The sequence below is a fragment of the Eretmochelys imbricata genome, chromosome 5, assembly GCF_965152235.1.
Source record: "Eretmochelys imbricata isolate rEreImb1 chromosome 5, rEreImb1.hap1, whole genome shotgun sequence".
NCBI classification, from domain to species: domain Eukaryota; kingdom Metazoa; phylum Chordata; order Testudines; family Cheloniidae; genus Eretmochelys; species Eretmochelys imbricata.
In genome coordinates, this window is record NC_135576.1 from 103,720,752 (window position 1) to 103,743,923 (window position 23,172).

Sequence of the window (23,172 nt, forward strand, 5' to 3'; positions counted from 1 at the left end):
TTATACCACCTTACTATAATGCCAGCATGGAATCATAGAATATCAGGGTTGGAAAGGACCTCAGGAGGTCATCTAGTCTAACCCCCTGCTCAAAGCAGGACCAATCCCCAATTTTTGCCCCAGATCCCTAAATGGCCCCTTCAAGGATTGAACTCACAACCCTGGGTTTAGCAGGCCAATGCTCAAACCACTGAGCTATCCCTCCCCACAGAGAATCAGCAAGCCTATATGCCACTGTACATGTAATTTCACAGGGACAAAGTGGTGATGAGACTGCAATCCAAGTTCATCCCCAAGGGAGTCTTGGAATTCCATCTACATCAGTCTTCATGTTACCAGTTGTCTTCCTGAAATCACAGTCTTCCCCAAGAGAAATACTTCACACTTTGGCCATCTCCAGAGGTATAATTTATATCCTTGACAAGGATCTCTTCCTCTCTCTTTTTGGCCATGTCGAATGTATCAAAAATCCAAGCAACTTCTTCCTCGAGGGAGGATGGGCTCCACCTAAACCAAAATGGAATCAGATTGCTGGCATGTAAAATTAAAAAGGGTGTAGAGGAGTTTTTAAACTAAGGGCTGGGGCAAAGCTGACAGGTGAAAGATCACATGCGTCAGACAGAGACATTCCCTTAGGGGGATGATCTATTAACAGGATTCTCTGTATCCTGATAAAGAGGAAATGATAGAAATTGATAAAATACAGGAAGAAACTGAAGAGACACAGTCAAATAAGAGTCCCATTCAATTACCTCACATGAAGGTAGACATTAAAAAATTAAATTTTATGGGTGCATGTATACGAATGCAAGAAGTCTAAATATTAAGATGGGTGAACTTGGGTGCCTGGTATTAAATGAGGATATTGATATAATAGGCATCAAAGAAACTAGTGCTGTTCAACATATTCATTAATTATCTGGAAAAAGGGATAAACAGTGAGGTGGCAAAGTCTGGAGATTATACAAGATTACTCAGGATAGTTAAATCCAAAGAAGACTGTGAAGAGTTACAAAGGGATCTCACAGAACTGGGTGACTGGTCGACAGAATGACAGATGAAATGCAGTGTTGATGAATGCAAAGTAATGCATGTTGACAAACATATAATCCCAACTATACAAACAAAATTGAGGGCTGTTACCACTCAAGAGAGAGATCTTGGAGTCATCCTGGATAATTCTCAGAAAACATCAGCTCAGTGTGCAGTCAAAAAAGCTAACAGAATATTAGGAACCATTAGGAAGTATAATGAGTAAGGATAAGATTAGGTCATGGATTCTGTGACTTTCAGAGACCTCTGTGACATTTTCTGCTTAGCTGTCAGCCAGCGAAGGCCCGAAGTGCACAGCTGCTGGGGCTGCAGTGGGGACTCCTGGAGCTCCAAGCTGCGGCAGCAGGTGCTGGACATCCCACCCCTTCGTTCCCCCAGTGGGGCTGGGGCTCTCATCCCTCCTTTCCCACTTGCACTTAAGTCATCTCCCTTTCAGGCCTCCCCCTCTACCCCCAGTTATTTTTACTAAAAGTCACAGACATGTCTTGGGTTTCCATGAATTTTTGTTTATTGCCCACAGCCTGCCCATGACTTTTACTAAAAATAACTGACAAAATCTATGGTATGCCCACATCGTGAATACTGCATATAGTTCTAGTGCCGCCATCTCAAAAAGATATATTAAAAATATAAAAGGTGCAGAGAAGGGCAACAAAAATGATTAATGGTATTGAATATCTTCCGTATAAGGAGAGAGTGAAAATAGTGGGACTATTCAGTTTAGAAAAGAGATAACTAAGGATAGAGGTGTGTAAAATCATGAACGGTGTGGAGAAAGCAAATAAGGAATTTATTTACCCCTTTACATAACACGAGAACCAGGAGTCACCCATGAAATTAATAGGCAGCAGATTTAAAACAAATAGGGAAGTATTTCTTCACACAACACACTGTCAACCTCTGGAACTTGTTGCCCCGGGATGTTGTGGAGATCAAAACTATTTGGATTCAAAAAGAATTAGGTAAATTCATGGAGAATAGGTCCATCAGTGGCTATTAGCCAAGATGGTCATGGATGTAACCCCATGGTCTTGGTGGCCCTAGGCCTCTGACTGCTGGATGCTGGGACGGATCGTTTGATGATTGCCCTGTTCTATTAATTCCCTTTGAAGGATCTGACAATGGCTGCTGTCAGAAGATCAGATACTGGGCTAGATGGACCATTGGTCTGACCCAGTATGGCCATTCTTACGTTCTAATAGAAGGTTAATGTTTACTGGACTATTTGGACCTCTTCTCCTTTCTCCCATCACCTAGGAACCCTGCTGTCCTATTAATAACAGTTTTCATACAGATACATTCACTGTTGTAGACCTTATTTGTGGTTTAGATATGCTCATTCCACCACAATAGAGGCAGGTTTCCTTCCGTCCCCCCCAAACCTAACCTCAGTCTGAGAAATCTGGGCTTCATTTTCGTTCGTGCAAATACTGGAGGTAGGTCAAACGCTTCCATGAAACCTCTGGGGCTTGGGTCAAAGCACTTTCACCTTCGGGCCAGAGGTTCTGCCTCTGGTAGTGCAATTAGAGCACTAACTCAGCGCTATCAACTCATCCATTGTAGTCCTAGCTTTACCTTCTACCTGAAGGATCATCTCTTTCCCTGTGCTATATTACCACAACTATAGTCGGCAGGGGCACCTGAGCTGGATCCCACTCGTTATAAAAGAGGTTCTCTGTCAGGGCTGTGAAACTTTCTCTCCTCTTGGTCTGAAATTTAGTGACCTTAATTGGGATGCTGCAAAAGAGTGTGTGTGTGTGTGAGAGAGAGAGAGAGAAAAGAGTTGCGGTGTGTGTGTGTGAGAGAGAGAGTACCTGCTGAAATGATTACATAGATGCTGCTAGGATTTTATTGTATCACTAATGACTTACTAGGGCACCTAGATCCTTGGGAAAGCTTCTCTTATTTTAAATGTAAATACATAAAAATGTTTAAAAAAATTGGGGGGCAGCAATGAGAGAATCAGCTTCCCGGTCGTTATTTCTTTTCCAAATGAAGCTACCCACTGAGCTGCTTCTCTCTGATTGTTGTACTGCATTATGATGATGAGTAAATGGACTAAATTGCATGTTAAAAGGTGTTCCATGTGCATGGAGACCTTCTAAGGAGCCACAGAATTGGAGCTCTGCTACAATTACAGGTGAGACGACATATATGCGCATTTAACTTATGCAGATCCAACTATACGCGCTCGGCAAAAAAAAAACCAAAAAAACAAGATACCTGTAAATAGTGCGGGTGATTCCACCCACCATTCCACTCAATGAGTGTATGCCCTGGAGTGAGCGTGAGATGGACAACATGAATCTGCTGTTCCCTCAGTCGGACTCAGTTCCCACATGCCTCTCATAGTGTGATCATCTCGCCGCACTGACTGTGATTCTAGTGTTTAAAGATACGTATTTTTCGTACAACATGGTCCCTAAGCGCAAGCCAACTACTTCATCTGGTGCTCAGCTGAAGAAACAGCGATCTGTTCTAACGCTGGAGGAAAAACTGGCTGTGTTGGACTTATTGGGAGATGGTATGTCGGTCTCCAATATGGTGTGTAAATATGGCCACAACGAATCTAGCATCCATGCCATCAAGATTCGAGAGAGAGAAATTCGTCAAGCCGTGGCATTAAGTGCTCCAATAACTGCTAAGGTGATAAACCAGGTGCGTGATAAGACTTTAGTGAAGACTGAAAAAGCATTAAACTTATGGCTGGAAGACATGAACCGTAAACATGTGCCTATCAATGGCAACACGTTGCGAGAAAAGGCTCTTAGTCTCTAAGTGCTGTTCAAACCTCCCGCCAAAGAGGGACAGGCTTCTGATGAGAAGGAATTCAAAGCCAGCCAAGGTCGGCTTAACGGTTTTAGGAACTGCTTCAACCTTAAAAACGTGTAGACTACTGGGGAAGCTGCTTCTGCCAATGAAGAGGCAGCAAAAGCCTACCCCGAACAATTAAAGAAAATCATAGAAGAAAAGGGCTATCTTCTGGAACAAGTTTTTAATGCTGATGAGACTGGAAAAAAATGCCCAACTGCACTTACATTTTGAAATCAGAAAGACAAGCCCGTGGCTTCAAAGCAGCTAAAGACCGTGTGACTGTGTTGTTTTGTGGCAATGCGGTGGGGCATTTAATAAAGCCGGGCTTGCTCTACAAGGCTGCAAATCCCCATGCCCTAAAAGGCAAGAACAAAAATCTCCTGCCTGCGTTCTGGCAATCAAATAAAAAGGCTTGGGTTACAGCAGCATTATTTCTGGATTGGTTCCACAAGTGTTTCATTCCGGAGGTCAGGCGGTACCTCGAAGAGGAAAGGACTTGACTTTAAAGTATTGCTGATCATAGACAATGCTCCTGGCCACCCTGCGGCACTCCAGTTTGTGCATAACGACGTTGAAGTAGTCTTTCTTCCCCCCCCCAATACCACCTCCATCCTGCAACCTCTTGACCAAGGCATGATTCGCTGTTTCAAGGCCACGTACACAAGGCTTACGTTCTCACAGATACGTAGCGTTATGGATGCCGATCCCAGTCTTAATGTGATGGAGTGTTGGAAGTCCTTCAACATTGCCAATTGCATCACTTATATTAAACAGACAATGGATGCAGTCAAGCCTGAAACAGTCAATGCATGTTGGCGAAACCTATGGAAAGAATGTGTAATTTTAGGGGTTTCCCGACCATTTTTAAGGGTTTCCCGACCATTGACAAAGAAGTGAGAGGTATTGTTCAGGTGGCCAGGCAAGTGGGTGGTGATGGCTTTGTCGACATCCTTGAGGAAGAAATTGAAGAATTAATTGAGAGCCATAGAGAAACGTTGACTAACGAAGAATTAGAGGAACTGATAAAATAGTCTACAGAAGCCGAAGATGATAACAAAGAACAGGAAGAGCCAGCAAGTTGGAATCAGAAAATTTATGAAGTGTTCCAAGCGACGAAATACTTGAATGATTTAATTTCCGAATACTGTCCCCCTATGGAACGAAGCCTCAAAAAATCACACGTAGTATTATGGACGACTTGAGACCTTATCAAGAAATGTTTGAGCAGCTCAAGAGACAACAGTGACAGTTGCTGATCACCATGTTTTTCAAGGAAAAACAACCAGCAGCAGATGAGCTTACACAATCAACTTCTTGAGCTGAACCAGAGCCAACCACTTCGTCTACGACTTGCTCTTCGTCACCCAAGCTCTCCGTCACCTCTGTCTCCTGGATCGACATCAAGCCCTGATGGCCCCCTGTATTTACCCCCTGTAATTAAAAATAGGGTACTGTAAAATTATATTTTGCATATGTACTCTTTATTAGATACTGTACATTACTGTATATATATTACTGTACAGGGTTGTATACACAAAACCATGTACAGTATACTGTATTTTAGGGCAATTTAAGGGATTTTAAAGGGTAATTTTGACTATACGCGATTTTCGCCTTACGCGCTGACTTTAGAACCTAATCCCTGTGTAAGATGCGACTTCCACTGTACCTTTGCTGTGGCACTTTCAGCCTGGTTCATTAGAACCCTACAAAACCCCCTTTTAATCCTAGACTGGAAGCCTCTCCTTGTTTCCTCATAGCAATTACTTTCAGGCAGGAGAGTTTTTGAACTATGAGTTTTTTTAATTAAAAAACCCATTTTCAATTCTTCCTTGAAAAGATGGTACTTAATCCATTTCCTGATCTTATAGAAAACCAAAAATGAACAGAATTCAAATTAAATCCATCTGTTTCATTCCTCTTTTTTCCCCCCTACATTTAAGCATCAGTAAGAAAAGCAATGTCACACTTTTGGCATGAAATGGGTTTTAAAATCTGTCTATGCCAGTGATGAAAGTCCGCTACTATTGTTTGTTTTTCATAGGAGGTCTCAAACTGTGTTTCAGTGCCTCAGTCTTCAGTCTCTATTTGGGTCAGATTGAATGTATACCAGACATGCAAAATAGCCACTGAGATGCCTCCTGGAAGCATTAAAGTTACTCTGCAAAAGGTTCTTCAGAGTTTTGGACAGAGAACCATAAAACTTTATACTTTGACACTTGCAGTGCGGCTTCTTGAAATTTGCAATTCCTTTCCTAAACACTATCATAATGATTTTTTTCTCCTTCATTGAGCTTTTGGTATTTTGGGCTTCATTCAAGCTAAACCATGCGATCAAATACAATTGAAATTCATAAAATTATATGAGTACATACATTGTCCATTGCTATGAATCCCTCTAGAAAAATGTCATGTTGTATTTGTTTCTTTTGCTCCACAGGAAGTAGAAACAGTAAGAGAGAATTCCTATAGGTAATGTCTAGCCAGTGTATGAGAGAGAAAATTTAGTTTCCTTTCATGGAAAGGACCTTCCCATGTCTGGATAGACTCTCCTTACACACATCATAATGTTCTTGATTAAAAGGTGTTGTTCTTTTAATTCTGATAATCCTGTCTACTGTGTTGTTAAAATTTTCTACCAGGTTGTTTATGTAGTTTCATTTTGGATGCCCTCTTCTGGGGTCAGAATATGGTGCTGCAGCAGTCCAACAGAGGGAGTTTAAATTCTGATGGGGATAGGGAGCACAGATTTCCTCCACAGTGATGGAATGAGCAGGTCTAATATAAAGTCATGTCCAGATCAGTGGATGCCCTCAATAATGAGAAATAAAAATTACAATTAGGAAACTAATTTCCCTTCTTGGGTATAACAGCTTGATCCTATAGCCATTTAATAGCTGTAGCCCGCTGAAGTCAATGGGACTATGCTAAGTAGTAAGTACTTGCAGGATTTGGCTCTAAATTGGTAATACTGTGAACAATTCCTAATTTAGTTTTATATTGTAAAATTGAAAGTGGCAAGAGATCCACAAATAGCAGCTGAAAAGACAACTTGGCACAGTGAAGGACTAAAGTTTTCTGTCAGTCACCCGTCGCAGTTAAAATCAGTTGGGAAAGCGGGAGGAAAATTAAGTGGAGTAGGGGGTATGAGATTAAAATCTTTATCTTTACTCATTAATGGCCTCCATCACCCATTTAATATGAATGTTTTGTTCTTTGAAGTACTAGCTGTGTACCATTGGGAGTTTGTGCACTGTGACACCTGTCAAAAAAAGTCCCTCTGTGGTCAAGGGTGTAAGAATACGTACTATAATATGTACTAGAATATTGTATCTGTTCTTGCTGGATTTGGGGCCTTAGTTTTCTGAAACGTTTAGAAATCCAAGAAAGTCAGCGGTAAAGTGAAACTTAAAAGAAACCTGAACATTTAGACACTGAAAATGTTTGAAAGGATTTTTGTACAATGAGAATTTAAACTATTTACCATATTATTTTTTCTTTCTGTTTAAGTTCAGTAGTGCATATTATAACACAGTTATAAGTCACTATTCATTGTCATTGCTAACAGTATAATTCTATTATATCATTGCCAATAAGAATTCTTTTAGGTTTGCTATAATGTATAGTACCTCTTGAGTGTTTTGCATTTTGTCTGGTCTGCCATTGCTAGCTTTTGATTTTGTCTGGTCTGCTGTTGCTAACTTTGGATAACAAAACAGTATTTTAATGTTTGAGAAACAACTTAAAAAAAATACTTTCAATGAATGAACTATCAGTTGGTGCCTTTGATATTTGCACTAGCTGATCTGCAATATGATGATACTCCTTAGCTTGTTATTTAATTTACCTTGTGCTGATGTAAATTATTTATTGTTTTGGCTTTGTTAAAAGTTATATCGTTATGTTGAATTTTTATTGTCAGTTTAGACCAAATTATTCAGTGCTGCATGTAATGGTTGTGACGGCTTAAAATGAGCAATAAGTAAATACAGCTACAGTCCAAAATTCTATGGATTTTAAAAATTAAAACTGGCACTGATTATTAGCTATAGCTCTTCCTCAAGGTTTATCAATTACAGCAACAGGAATCAAAGAAACAAAGTTAAATATACTTTTCTTTTTCCCCCCCCTCCAGAGGCCCAGAAGACATAATAAATGATTGCAAAATCCTTTTTATAGAAGAAATGTACAAGATTGAAAAGCCCGGAGCTTATCCACTGACATTTGGTGATGGAGATTTCAAAAGTATGCTTATTTCATTATATGTTTGAGAATGGTATTCAAACATGTGAATATGTAATTTTAAAAATCATAGTTGATAAGAATGATACAACAATGCAGATTCAATAATTTTAATGAAAGTGTGTTTTATATGTTGTCAGTAATATAGTAATTATTAGACAGCCCTTTGACTCTGTTGCCACTTTTTTGTTGAGCCATGCATTATATGGAACTACTTAGAAATGGATATTTGATGTAATATATCTGCATATTAAATCATCAGTTCAAAATGTTACAAGCAGGGAAATAGGGAACAACCACTGATAGCCCTTAGATGATTCCTAGTGGACCGGTATCCAAATCACAAAAACTACCATCACAATTGACATCTTTGTTTATATTCTGAGCAGAGGCCAAGGATTGAATGGGCCTATTGTGTGAGCTACAGTTCAGCCCTGACATTCTCTAAGGGTGAAAGAACATTAGCAGGTAGTCTGAGGAAGCTTACATGGGCACTGCTTGTGTTGTACTTATTCTGTGAATAAACAGAGGACTTCAGTCTCCAGGGCCATCACTTGGCTACCTGTAATCTTCCTGGCACTAAATTCCCCTTACCAGAAAAGACACTGGCTTCTTATCTCAAAGCTTGAAACAAAGTTTCACCCAAAATCAAAATTTCTACCCAAATGAAAAAGGTATTGATAAAATAGTGTTTCTAATGGAAATGCGAATGAGAGGCAGAGGACATCATCATTAGTGGATGCTGCTGAATTATGTTTGTCAGAGTTGTGACAAAAAGCAGCCACATTTTGGGGTCCTTTGCACAGCTGTTCTTTAATGCAAGAGACAATGTGCACACTGTTTCTTTGTCCCTTTCACAGTACACTACAGTGTTAGATATCACTGTTTTTAAAAAAAGCAAATTTCCTTTCCTACTCTTAACTTTTATAAATGAAAGGATTTAAAATAATTTATGTTTTACTTCTTATGCTACGGGTGTTCTCATTTTTCTCAAGATTGGCAAATGAAAATACAGTCACTTTCACTTTTGTTCATAGTTAATTTCTAGTCAGTTTCATTTTAAGATTATTTTTATGCAACAGAAAATATTTAAAAAAATATTTTCATTGTGAACTGACAATTTGAGGAACAATTTTATGGTGCCCCCAAAACTGCACATGTAAAATTAAGTTATATTTGCTTTGCATTTGTTCACCTAATTATTTGTTTTACGAGTATAGTTGCAGGTTTTGTAGAACAGTTTTGAGGCCATGGGAAATGTGACACACATTTAACTCAGTGACATTATACCTACTGCTGTGCAGTGAAATAAATTAACATTAGTGTATCTGCTGAATTAATTCTTAATTTATCACAGTCTTTAGCATATATAATCATCAGATGAGCTTATAATCCTTTTGCGCAATACAGATTGCTAATCGGGATGCCAACTTTATATTCTTCTCCCACAGCCACTTCCATACTTTTTTTCATGCTGCCCCCCATGCGTTCGTTCCTCTCAACACCATCTCAGAACAAAGTTCGTCAAGCTCTTCTATAAAGCTATAGTGCTAAACATATGAAAATGATTAATAACTTAAAAATGTTAACCACCAAGACTTCAATGCTAGCTTCCCATGTGGCCCATATAACACTCTTGTCATCCTAAATTCAAACAGTCCCTCTTGTTCCTCTGTTCTTTATATTGTAAGCTTTTCTGGACAGGGAATCTCTCTCTTTGTTCTGTGAATCACCATGCACATCTATTGAGCTATATAAATAAGTAATAATAAAGTATACTTCCTCCATACGTAACCCTCTAGCTTCCACCTGCACTTGAACATTTCCAGTTAAACATGTATAGCTAAATGCTGTTTGATGCTTGCACCCATATGTATGCTCAGAAGAGCCATGACCTTAGGTAACCTAATAGGCAGCAGATTCAGGCCCCAAAATCCAGAAAGGGGCTATCCCACATGTGTTCCATGAAATGAATTAAATTTGATGTTCTGGAGACAGTGTCAAGGAATGTATTCCTTATGTGTTACTATATATACATCCAGACCAGCCACAGTCCCTATCCTTTCCAAAAGTGATAATGTAGAGAGCAGAAATATTCTTCTCAAGCTGCACAGTTAATTCTACTTTTGATGGAAAACCAAAGAATGCCAGAATTTTTCCATTTAATAGATTCTTATTAAATTTTCCCTGACACATTTATTAAGTATCAAAATAAAAATTCTGTGCTGAAAAAAGTCTTGTGCATGAAAGTCCTATAATAGAAATCTGAAACTTACCTACCAAAAAAGAGGAATAAAACTGTTAATAATAGGAGGATTTACACTGTCTCAAACATTTCCACAAAATCCTAAAAAACAGATATTGTCAGACGGCCCTTCTGGGGCCAGGATGGCTGATCAGGGAGAGTCCACCCCTTTGAGACTAGATAAAATTATGGACTGGCTAAAGGTTTTGGTCATGATGTCCATTCTCTTGGAATTTGTATCACAAGATATAACTGAGATCAAACATATTACTAGTACACATCAAGCTAATTTGCAAAGCTTGGCATCAAGACTATGGGGAAGCTGCTAATATACTCTCCTTGCTAGAAGACACGGGGAGTACCATGAATATAATCTTAAAGCAACAGGAAATGGCTATTAAAACACTGTAGGAGAAGGTTAATGATCTGGAAGGAAGATTGAGGAGAAACAATCTGAGAATGGTGGGTCTTCCAGAGGAGATGGAAAAAGGGAGGCCTCTGGAATTTTTATCCACCATGCTGCTAGGGCTTTTGTGTCTTCCCCCGGATCAGAATGTAGATATTGAGAGAGCCCACACCTCTCTTGCACCAAAACCCCCTCCAAATGCGAAGGCCCAGGCCTTAACTGTAAGATGTTTAAAATGTAGTATTAAGGAACTCATTCTTTAAAAAGCCCATGAACTCAAAAATCTAACGTGGAAAGGAAAAGCTGATGATTTTTCCATATTACACCAAAAATGTGGTGTGAAAGACTGCTAAATTCAATAGATCAAGAACCTTAGACAAAAGGTTGGGTTAGACTACTTTCCTTCCTTCCCTAATAGTTTGAAAGTTAAAAAGGAGGGTAAGATGCTTAGCTTTTTAATAGCAGAGAAAGTTGAAAAGTGTCCGATCTCACTACTGCAGAAGACCCCCACAGAAGGTAGAGATGGGCTACAGTAAATTTGCTTTAAGGTATTCAGTCACTGTGGTGTTGGAATTTAGCTCTTAAGTTTGGCAACACTGTAAGAAGTTAGCACATCTGCTTTACTTGCATTTACCCTACACCACTGCCCCCTTCATAATTCTCATGTACCGGAACCACATCCATATTTGGGATCCTGACACCAAGCAAATCACTTAACTGGACCTGGAGACTTTTTGCATTCTTGAAATGGCAAAGTTCAACAGAGAAGTGTGACTTTGTTTTCTGTCGGAGGCACTATCAGTCCTGATACCTTCTCCAGCACCTTCAGCTTAGCCCTTTTTTTCATCTTCTTCCCCATCCCCTCCATCAATTATTTTACTTTGTTTCATCCCCATTTAGTTTCCCAGATTTTGAGTTTATAGTAAACCTGGAAATACTCAATCCATTTGCCCTAAATATACACTTATAAGACATACCACATCTAAACAATGTAATGAAGATTTCAGTTTAATGATGTATCCTTTCAGTCCCCCAGCTGTGTGGAGTTCGCCCCAGCACTACAGTGCAAGGACACCAAAATGAGAATTGCCCTCTTAGTGGAGAAGCACATGGCGATCGCTGTGTGGAAGCTGGTGACTCCAGACTGCTACCCATTGGTCGCAAATCAGTTTGGAGTCAGGAAGTACGCTGTTGAGGCAGAGTCAATGCAAGTGTGAGAGAACATCTTGCTGTGAAGGACAGTAACTCTTGGCAATGTGTGTGAAGTAGTGGATGGCTTTGCAGCAATGGGATTCCCTAATTGTGGAGGGGCAATAGATGGCATGCATATTCCCATTTTGGCCCCAGACCATCTTGTGGTGGAGTACATCAGTAGAAAGGGATACTTCCCTATGGTGTGCAGGCGCTTGAGTATCACCGTAGGCATTTCACTGACATCAACGCGGGGTGGTTCAGGAAGGTACATGACACACGCATCTTAAGGAATACTGGCTTGTACAGAAAGCTGCAAGCAGGGACTTTATTTCCAGATCAGAAGATTCCAGTAGGGGATGTTGAAATGCCCATAGTGATTCTGGGAGACCCAGCGTACTCCTTTCTCCCATGACACAGGAAGCCTTACCCAGCAAACCTGGACAGCAGCAAGGAGTGCTTCAACAACAGGCTGAGCAGGTGCAGAATGACTGTGGAATGTGCCTTTCGCAGATTAAAAGCATGCTGGCACTGCCTTTATGGCAGATTAGGCCTGACTGAGGAAAACATTCCCATGGTCATAGCAGCCTGCTGCACACTCCATAATACTTATGAGTCTAAGGCTATGTCTACACTACGAAATTAGGTCGAATTTATAGAATTCGGTTTTGTAGAAAGCGTTTTTATATAGTCGATTGTGCGTGTCCCTACATAAATGGTCTTACTACATTTATCCAGCATTTAGTCGGTGGCGTGCGTCCACAGTACTGAGGGAACCGTCGACTTCCGGAGTGTTGCACTGTGGGTATCCCACAGTTCCCGCCGTCTCCGCCGCCCATTTGAATTCTGGGTAGAAATCCCAATGCCTGATGAGGCAAAAACATTTTTGCGGGAGGTTCTGGGTACAAATCATCAGGCCCCCCTTCCCTCCCTCCCTCCCTCCGTGAAAGCAATGGCAGACAACCGTTTCGTGCCTTTTTTCCTGGGTTACCCGAGCAGACGCCATACCACGGCAAGCGTGGAGCCCGCTCAGCTCACCGTCACCATATGTCTCCTGGGTGTTGGCAGATGCGGTACTGCATTGCTACACAGCAGCCGCTCATTGCCTTTTGGCAGCAGACAGTGCAGTATGACTGGTAGCCATCGTCGACGTACTCCAGGGTGCTCTTTTAACCGACCTCGGAGAGGTCAGGAGCACTTGGGCAAACATGGGAGTGACTCAGCCAGGTCATTACCCTTTTAAGTTTCATCTCATGGCAATTCAGTCCTGCCGGCAATCCTATTGCATCGTCTTTTAATGAGCAGCCAGGAGACGACAATGGCCAGCAGTCATACTGCACGGTCTGCTGCCAGCAAGATATATAAAAATAGATGAAGTGGATCAAAACAAGAAATAGACCAGATTTGTGTTGTTTTTATTTTCTCCTCCCTCCCTCCATGAAATCAACAGCCTGCTAAACCTAGGGTTTTGAGTTCTATCCTTGAGGGGGCCATTCTGTTTTTCCTTTGATGCAAAGCCACCCCCTTTGTTGATTTTAATTCCCTGAAAGCCATGTTGTCAGTCGCCCCTCCCTGCATCAGAGCAATGGCAGACAATTGTTTCGCGCCTTTTTTCAGCGCAGACGCCATAGCACTGGGAACATGGAGCCCGCTCAGATCACTGCGGCAAGTATGAGCACTGTAAACGCTGCCCGCATTATCCAGCAGGATATGCAGGACTAAAACCTGCAAGAAAAGCGAAACCAGCTGAGGAAGTAGCTACTGCAGCGTGGTGATGAGAGTGATGAGGACATGGACATAGACTTCTCACAAAGTACGGACCCCTGCAATGTGCACATCCTGGTGTCAATTGGGCAGGTTCATGGCATGGAACACCGATTCTGGGCCTGGGAAACAAGCACAGAGTGGTGGGACTGCGTAGTGTTGCAGGTCTGGGATGATTCCCAGTGGCTGCGAAACTTGTTCATGCGTAAGGGCACTTTCATGGAACTTTGTGACTTGCTTTCCCCTGCCCTGAAGCACAAGAATACCAAGATGAGAGCAGCCCTCACAGTTGAGAAGCAAGGGGCGATAGCCCTGTGGAAGCTTGCACCACCAGACAGCTTCCGGTCAGTCGGGAATCAGTTTGGAGTGGGCAAAAATCTACTGTGGGGGGTTGCTGTGATGCAAGTAGCCAACGCAATCATTGAGCTGCTGCTATCAAAGGTAGTGACTCTGGGAAATGTGCAGGTCATAGTGGATGGCTTTGCTGCAAAGGGATTCTCTAACTGTGGTGGGGCCATAGACGGAACCCATATCCCTATCTTGGCACTGGAGAACCAAGGCAGCGAGTACATAAACCGCAAGGGGTACTTTTCAATGGTCCTGCAAGCACTGGTAGACCACAAGGGACATTTCACCAACATCAACGTGGGGTGGCCAGGAAAGGTACATGACGCTCGCATCTTCAGGAACTCTGGTCTGTTTCAAAAGCTGCAGGAAGGGACTTTATTCCCAGACCAGAAAATAACCGTTGGGGATGTTGAAATGCCTATAGTTATCCTTGGGGACCCAGCCTACCCCTTAATGCTGTGGTTCATGAAGCCATACACAGGCACCCTGGACAGTAGTCAGGAGCTGTTCAACTATAGGCTGAGCAAGTGCAGAACGGTGGTAGAATGTGCATTTGGGCATTTAAAAGCGTGCTGGCACAGTTTACTGACTTGGTTAGACCTCAGCGAAACCAATATTCCCATTGTTATTACTGCTTGCTGTGTGCTCTACAATATCTGTGAGATTAAGGGGGAAGACGTTTATGGCAGTGTGGGAGGTTGAGGCAAATCGCCTGGCTGCTGATTATGCGCAGCCAGACACCAGGGCGGTTAGAAGAGTACAGGAGGGTGCAGTGCACATCAGAGAAGCTTTGAAAACCAGTTTCATGACTGGCCAGGCTACGGTGTGAAAATTCTGATTGTTTCTCCTTGGTGGAAACCAACCCCCCCCACCCCTACACCCCTCCCAGTTTCACTCTGCTTTCCAGTAAGCTAAGCACCCTCCCCTCCCCCCTTCAATCACCGCTTGCAGAGGCAATAGAGTAATTGTTGCTTCACATTCATGCATTCTTTATTTATTCATCACACAAATAGAGGGATAACTGCCAAGATAGCCCGGGAGGGGTGGTGGAGGAGGGAAGCACCGGGTGGGGTGGTGAAGGAGGGAGGGACAAGACCACACAGCACTTTAAAACTTATTGAATGCCAGCCTTCTGTTGCTTGGGCAATCCTCTGGGGTGGAGTGGCCGGAGGCCCCCCCCCACGTTCTTGGGTGTCTGGGTGAGGAGCCTATGGAACTTGGGGAGGAGGGCAGTTGGTTACACAGGGGCTGTAGCGGCAGTCTTTTCTCCTGCTGCCTTTCCTGTAGCTCAACCATATGCTGGAGCATATGAGTTAGATCCCACAGGAGCCTGAGCACTGACTCCTGCCTTCTTTCAGGAAGCTGACGCCACCTACCATCTTCAGCCCGCCACCTCTCCTCGCGGCCATATTGTGTTTTCCTGCACTCTGAGATTGTCTGCTTTTATGTATTTTGCTGTGCTCTGTCAGTGTGAGAGGACAGCATGAGGTCAGAGAACATTTCATCACAAGTGCGTTTTTTTCGCCTTCTAGTCTTTGCTAGACTCTGGGAAGGAGAAACATATCCAGCTGGTGGAGGGGAAAAAAAAGGGGGAGAGGTAGTTAAAAAGACACATTTTCTAGAACAATGGGTATACTCTTTCACGGTAAACCTTGCTGTTAACATTACATAGAACAATGGGTATACTCTTTCACGGTAAACCTTGCTATTAACATTACATAGCACATGTGCTTTCATTACAAGCTCGCATTTTGCCTCTTATTGAGGGTATGCCAGTTTGCTGTGAGAGATCACTCACGCAGGGCCGGGCAGCGGAATTTGGCTTGCAGGCAGCCATGGTAAGCCACAGTCTTTTGGCTTCTTTAAGCTTCATAACATGTGGGAATGGCGTCAAACAGCAGTGCCATCATTTCCCATACGAAGTAGCTGTTGGGTTGCCCATTAAAAATGGGTTGGCAATTTAAAAGGAGGGGCTGTGGTTTCCGGGTTCACGTACAGCAGAAACCCAACTAACGCCCCCCCGCAGGCACACACATACACCCAATTCTCTGGGATGATGGCTTCACCCCTCCCTTCACCGCGTGGCTAACAGTGGGGAAGATTTCTGTGTAGTCTCAGGCAAACAGCCCAGCAGGAACGGGCACCTCTGAATGTCCGCTTACTAAAACCACCCTATTTCAACCAGGTGAGCATGAATGATATCACTCTCCTGAGGGTAATACAGAGAGATAAAGAACGGATGTTGTTTGAATGCCAGCAAACACCAGGACCGTACGCTGCAATGCTTTGTTCTGCAATGATTCCCGATTACGTGCTACTGGCCTGGCATGGTAAAGTGTCCTACCATAAAGAACGGAATAAAGAACAGAAACCTTTTGCAAGGGCTTTGGGAGTACATCCAGGAGAGCTTTATGGAGATGTCCCTGGAGGATTTCCGCTCCATCCCCAGACACGTTAACAGACTTTTCCAGTCGCTGTACTGGCCACGAATGCCAGGGCAAATTAATCATTAAACACACTTGCTTTTAAATGATGTATAATATTTACAAAGCTACACTCACCAGAGGTCCCTTCTCCGCCTTCAGGGTCTGGGAGCCCGCCTTGGGTGGGTTCAGGGGGAACTGGCTCCAGGTCCAGGGTGAGAAACAGATCCTGGCTGTTGGGGAAACCAGTTTCTCAGCTTCCTTGCTGTGAACTACCTACAACCTCTTTCTCATCATCGTCTTCCTCGCCCCAAAACCCACTTCCGTGTTGCCTGCCACTCCTTGGATGGAGTCAAAGCACAGGGTTGGAGTAGTGGTGGCTGCACCCCCTAGAATGGCATGCAGCTCATCATAAAAGTGGCATGTCTGGGGCTCTGAACCGGAGCGGCCGTTTGCCTCTCTGGTTTTTTGGTAGGCTTGCCTGAGCTCCTTAATTTTCACGCGGCACTGCTGCGGGTCCCTGTTATAGCCTTTGTTCTTCATGCCATTGGAGACTTTTTCAAATATTTTGGCATTTTGTCTTTTTGAACGGAGTTCTGCCAGCACGGATTCATCTCCCCATACAGCGGTCAGAACCCGTACCTCCCGTTCGGTCTATGCTGGAGCTCTTTTTCGATTCTGGGACTGCATGGTCTCCTGTGATGATGAGCTCGCCTGGCCAAACAGGAAATGAGATTCAAATGGAAATGAGTAGCTGTACTAACCATGAATGCATCCCAAGTCCTCAGGACTACTTAATCATTAAAAAACACTTGCTTTTATAACGTGTATTATATTTTAAAAGGTACATTCACCAGAGGTCTCTTCTCTGGCTTCGTTGGGTTGGGAGGGTATTTCAGTCAGGGTGAGCAAAAGATCCTGGCTGTTGGGGAGAACGGTGTGCTGTGTGCTCTCCTCAAGCTCCTCCTCATCATCATCATCTTCCCCATCCGCAAAATTCTCAGGCATGGCGGAGAGTACCCCATCATCGGAGTCCACGGACAGGAGTAGGGTAGTGGTGGCGCCCCCCCACCCCCGCCCCAGAATTGCATGCAGCTCAGCGTAGAAGCGGCATGTCTGGGGCTCTGTCCCAGTGCGTCCGTTTGATTCTTTGGTTTTCTGGTACGCTTGTCTGAGCTCCTTAAGTTTCACGCGGCACTGTGTTGCATCCCTGCTGTAGCCTCTGTCCCTCATGGCCTCGGAGATTTTTTGAAATGTTTTTGCATTTCATCTTTTGGAACGTAGTTCTGATAGCATGGATTCCTCTCCCCATACAGCGATCAGATCCAGTACCTCCCCTTCGGTTCATGCTGGAGCTCTTTTTTGATTCTGGGACTGCATGATCACCTGTGCTGATGAGCTCTGCATGGTGACCTGTGCTGATGAGCTCGCCTGGCCAAACAGGAAATGAGATTCAAAAGTTCCCGGGGCTTTTCCTGTACACGTGGCCAATGTATCCGAGCTCAGAGTGCTGTCTCCTGTGATGATGAGCTCTGCATGGTGACCAGTGCAGGTGAGCTTGCCTCGCTGGCGAAAGAGGAAATGAAATTCAAAAGTCTGCGGGACTTTTCCTGTATACCTGGCCAGTGTATCTGAGTTGAGAGCGCTGTCTAGAGTGGTCCCAATTGAACACCTTGGGTTAGCTCCCGGAGGCCAATACCATCAAATTGCGTCCACAGTACCCCAAATTCGACCCAGCATGGCCGATTTCAGCGCTAATCCCCTCGTCGGTGTTGGAGTAAAGAAATCGATTTTAAGAGCCCTTTAAGTCGAAAAAAGGGTTTTGTCGTGTGGACAGGTGCAGGGTTAAATCGAGATAATGCTGCTAAATTCAACTTAAACTCGTAGTGTAGACCAGGCCTAAGGGTGAAAAGTTTCCCCTGGGGTGGAATACTGAGGCAGATTGCCTGGCTGCTGATTTTGAGCAGCCAGATACCATGGCTATTAGATGGGCACAATGGGGGGCTATTAGAATCAGGGAGGCTTTGGGACACTATTTTGATAATGAGTACCAATTATGGTGCATTTCTATACAGCAGTCTGCCATGCTTCATTAACTTCAATTATCTTGTTTTGCCTAAAAATTGTGGTGATTCCTAAGCAGGATTTGTACTAAGCAAATGATTAAATTGCATTTGTGTATTGCTACCAGTGGCAATCGCTGTGTGTAAGACATAAATAAAGAGCAGCTCTCTTAAAGAGAGTTTGTTTTTATTAAACACCAATCAACACACGCAAAAGGCACGGTGGGAAGGAAGAAAACAGTGAAGAGCAGCGTAGGCTCTCAGAGCTGTGCATAAGTCCAGATATAATTTTGGAAGCTGTCCAAAGGCGTAGTGTGAACGGGGCACCGAGACATTCCGGTTAATCGTAAGGAATATGTGGGAGGATTTTGGGGAGGGCATGGAAAACAATTCTGTATTAGCTGCGGGGACTGGGCGGGGGGGAAAGCACTTATCTATTCTGACTGTTGGGTGATCAGGGACTTTAACATTTCTGTTTGCTCCTCCATCACTTTTCTCATTCACTCTTGGCCTTTAGAATGTGCTTCTTACTCTGCCTTTCATTTTCTCTCCCCTCCCTGGGTTCACTTTTTTCGGCCTCTGGGGATTGGAGCACCTCTCAGAACATGTTCTCCTTGCTACAACTTGGTCGCTTCCGTCTATCTGGAGAAGGCACTCCGCTGGTGTGTAGGGGGTTCCCCTGAAGGCTACATCTGCAGAAGCACAAGAAACAATACACAGAAGCATGATTGTTAGTTCACGCACAGCATTAAATCATTACAGTAAAATACACTTCTTGTAACTACCAATTACTTTCTCACTGACCCTTGGCAAGCACACAACTCTGCAAACAGCCTAAACATGGTGAGTTCTGCCCGGGTGGGGTGTAGGTGATGTTTTCAGGGGATCAGTGAAGGCAAATAGGGACAATATTGTAAATTCTGCCACCATTTTCCACAGGCCAGGCAATGGTTATCGAAGCTGATATCTGACTCCTGAGGGTAAGCAAGGATGCAGGGGTGCATCTACTGCACGTTTGCAGGTTCAGACCCAATCCGTATGCTGCTCACCTGCGTGCCATTTTGGTCCCTGCACAAGTGATTGCCGAATGGTGCTGGAAAGTTTCCTACAATGGGGGAAGGAACAAAGCAGCTCTGCCAAGGAACCTTTGGCAGAGGATCGGCGAGTACCTCCAGGAAAGATTCCTAGAGATTTCTGGAGGATTCCTGTGAAATCTTGGTGTGCATTAACACACTGTTCCGTCACACTGCTTAGCTTCACTGTGGAATGGGGAGCACACTCAAACACAGCTAGTCTTGTGCATTTCTATCCCTTTCACCCGCTTCTACAATATACAGAGCAAAGGACAGCTGTACCTCATACTGAGCAGTATCAACTGAAAAAGATCACTTATGCGAGCTCTCATCGTTTGCATCATGTGCGCCAGAGACAGACCACTGGGATTGGCTAGATCCCTCCGGAATGTATTTCTCTTAATCCTCCCAAAGAGATCTCCAATACTTTAGTTTTAAATGCCTTGCTAGCTTCATTAAACTTCCACCACTTGGTTTTCTGTACTGCTTTGGATGTTTTCTTCTCATGAATGATATGTACCCATAGTCAAGAACCAGCATTCTGTGCTGAGTTACAATGCTTTCTCTGGGAATGACCTTACAGATTTTGATGTTCTTCAGCTCAGTTCAGTTTATTAGGAAACAGTTCATCTGTGCCCCTATGCTACCGCTTTTAAAGGTAATCATTTTTCTTCCTTAGTGAAAAAAAGTATTCACTGTCAAATCATATATCTGAGCATACTGTTACCTTTCCTTGTTCCTGTGTCCATATCCACAACTGCCATTGTACCATTTGAAGCTTTACCTTCTCTCTCATGTGACCATTAAGGTTGGCACTAGTGATGACTCTTTCATTCTTTATCGCTTTCTGTATAATAGTGTCTGTTTTCCCACTTGTGATGCATATGAACATATAACTTTTAGGGGCACATTTTCAAAAGCTAGCTTAACCAAAGTCACCCTGTGTCTTATCCTCTCCACATCCACTACACATTCCCACATTACTTTGTCTAAAACTGTACCAACTCTTTCTCATATTAGATATGCCACAGTATAGTAGCTTATAGCCTTTGCCTTTGCTCCCTTCCATTTGGTTTCTTGAATTCAGGCAATCTGTACTTTCCTTTTCATTAATGTTTGAAGCAGCCCCTCACATTTCCCAGTTAATATCTGTGTTCCAAGATGCCAGTCTTATTTTCTGGATTCCCATCTTTGATCATATCTGTCCAGAATGGTTTATGTAAAAATGATCCTGCATTTAATCAAATAAAAATGAAACTTTAAGTTCCTCTTTATTTGATCTTGTAAAAAAAATTCCCCCCCCTAGAGTTCTATTAAAGTTGACTGTGGCTAAAGTTTGCAGTTTTGTTCATGTTCTTCTGCAGAAACTTTTTTGGTCTAATCCTGCAAAGACTTATACATGAATATCTTTTCTCATGTGAGCAGTTCCATCAGATTGGATAAGGTTACTCACAGGAGTGGTTACTCACTGAAGCCTTGATGGAATTAGTCCATTGTCCTGTAATAAGCTCCATGTGGGCAGACTCTCTTTGAAATCAGTGGAGCTTGTCATGGGTGTAGGAACTGAGGCCTTTTTTGATGGAGTAAAAGTAAAATATCTTTTTGCTTTTTCATCACCATCCTGATGGCAAGGGGATTGAGAAGATTTTGTGCCTGGGCTGGTAAATGGTAATGACTATTTTGCAAGTCTGTCATACAAGACCACAAATTGACATGGAATTAGTATTATATATGTAACATTATTATATATGTAGTTTTGTAAATAAATGGTTCTCAATAGTTATCATTATGCCTGACTTTTTTTTTTTTTTTTTAAAACAGACAGTAGGAAAGTTCCTGCACTCACAGCATTACAGTACATTTTCCCCTTCACCTTTTCCCTCCCCATAATGGCATATTTATGAATCTGAAATCACTTCTCTGAGGCTTAACGTTTTCTAATTTATCTTCACAGGAAAGAGTGGCCCTGAGTGCAAGCACTGTAGGGCAGACCCAGATACGGAATGTCGCTTTTGCTCCTGCTATTTGTGTGGTGGAAAACAGGATGCTCACATGCAACTTCTGTGCGATGAATGTAATATGGCCTACCATATATACTGCCTGAATCCACCTTTAAGCAAGATACCAGAAGATGAGGACTGGTAAATATAAAAGGATGATACTTTATGCAAAATTCATGCGGGCCTTTAGTCGTGTCTAAAGAGAGTGACCCCAAGAAATTAGACTTTTTTGCAGAAATGTATGCTCTTTTGCTTCTTCGTAGATGTGCATCTCAAACTACTAACATATCTGGGATTTTGTCATCCTTTATTGACAAGTTTCCCTAAGAACAAAAATTGGCGCTCAAAAGAGATTAGCTCTGAAGTTCAGCTCTTAGCAAAGCATTCTCTCCAGGCTGTCCTAGAAATCTCGGCTACACCATCTCATTCAGTGTTCACTGCAGTAACTTACCAGATGTTCTTAAGGGATACCTAAATAGGTCCAAGCCACTATGGGGATCTGCCTTTTTGAAGGTTCAGATCCTTTTAGTTCAAAAACTAATGAATATGTTTGCTCCCTTAAAGGACTCCAGAGCAGTATTTTAGTCTCTTGGACTATATGTGTAATAGCAGAGAGAGCCCTTTGGGTTCTAAAAGCAACCTCAATAAAGACTGAAATGAAGACATATCAGTATTCCAGTGACTCTCCTTCTCTGCCACGCCCAGAAGAAGAGATCTTTTTTTCCTCTCTGTCAGCTCCATTTCTTCCTCAAACAAGCAGCAGGCTTGATGAGCATGTTGGGAGCCCCAGCATAACACTAAGAGCCCTACTTAGTGTTTCTTCAGTTTGGCAACCATCTATCCCTATTCTCCCAGCCTTGAACTGAGTATTAGTTCATACTTTTAGGCCCAGGAGGTAATTTCCACAGGATATGGAATTCAGTTCACGTCCTTCCCACACCCCACTCACCTTCCCTGTCCTCCTTCGTGGACTTCTGTCATGAGAGACTCTTAAGAGAGAAAGTTCTTCAAGAGTATGAAGACAATGGTTTGGTGCCACTATTAGAGGGCAGTCCATTTCCACTCCAAGATTAAGTGGATAAGAGTACATACATATAAGATATCAGATGGCAGGCCTAAAACCCTGTAGAGAGGATAGCGCTCATTCTATTAGAGCCTAGGTACCCTGCTCAGCCGTATTTAGGAACATTGCCGTACTGGAGAATTGGAAAGACACCACCTGGAACTCCATTCATATCTTTGTAAAACATCAATCCTTGGACAGTCCAGATATGATGCCAATTTTGGCCAAGTATTGCAATCCCTATTCAATTAGGACTCCTCAGACCCTCTACCAGTCTTATGGAGACTGCTTCTTAGTCACCAGAAGTGGGATCCACACGGACAACACATAAAGAAGAAAAACAAGTTACTCACCTTGTCAGTAACTAGTTTTTCAATATAGTTTGGGTGTTTGGATCCTTCCTTCCTCTGCTCTACTCTGGAGTCCTATGTATGTTTGGAACTCTGGACTAGAGGGGAACCGAGTGGCAATCGGGACCATTAGGCGA

At 42.9% G+C, this 23,172-nt stretch overlaps 1 protein-coding gene across 4 annotated transcripts in view; it reads left to right on the plus strand.

Moving 5' to 3' along the window:
- UHRF2 (ubiquitin like with PHD and ring finger domains 2) overlaps positions 1–23,172 on the plus strand; it is a 178,420-nt gene that overhangs the window by 93,818 nt on the left and 61,430 nt on the right. For all 4 annotated transcript variants that reach the window (XM_077817655.1, XM_077817653.1, XM_077817654.1 and 1 more), the window contains 2 exons: positions 8,003–8,112; positions 21,577–21,763. In XM_077817655.1, the coding sequence (XP_077673781.1) occupies positions 8,003–8,112; positions 21,577–21,763 (297 nt within the window). The remainder of the gene's footprint in view (positions 1–8,002; positions 8,113–21,576; positions 21,764–23,172) is intronic.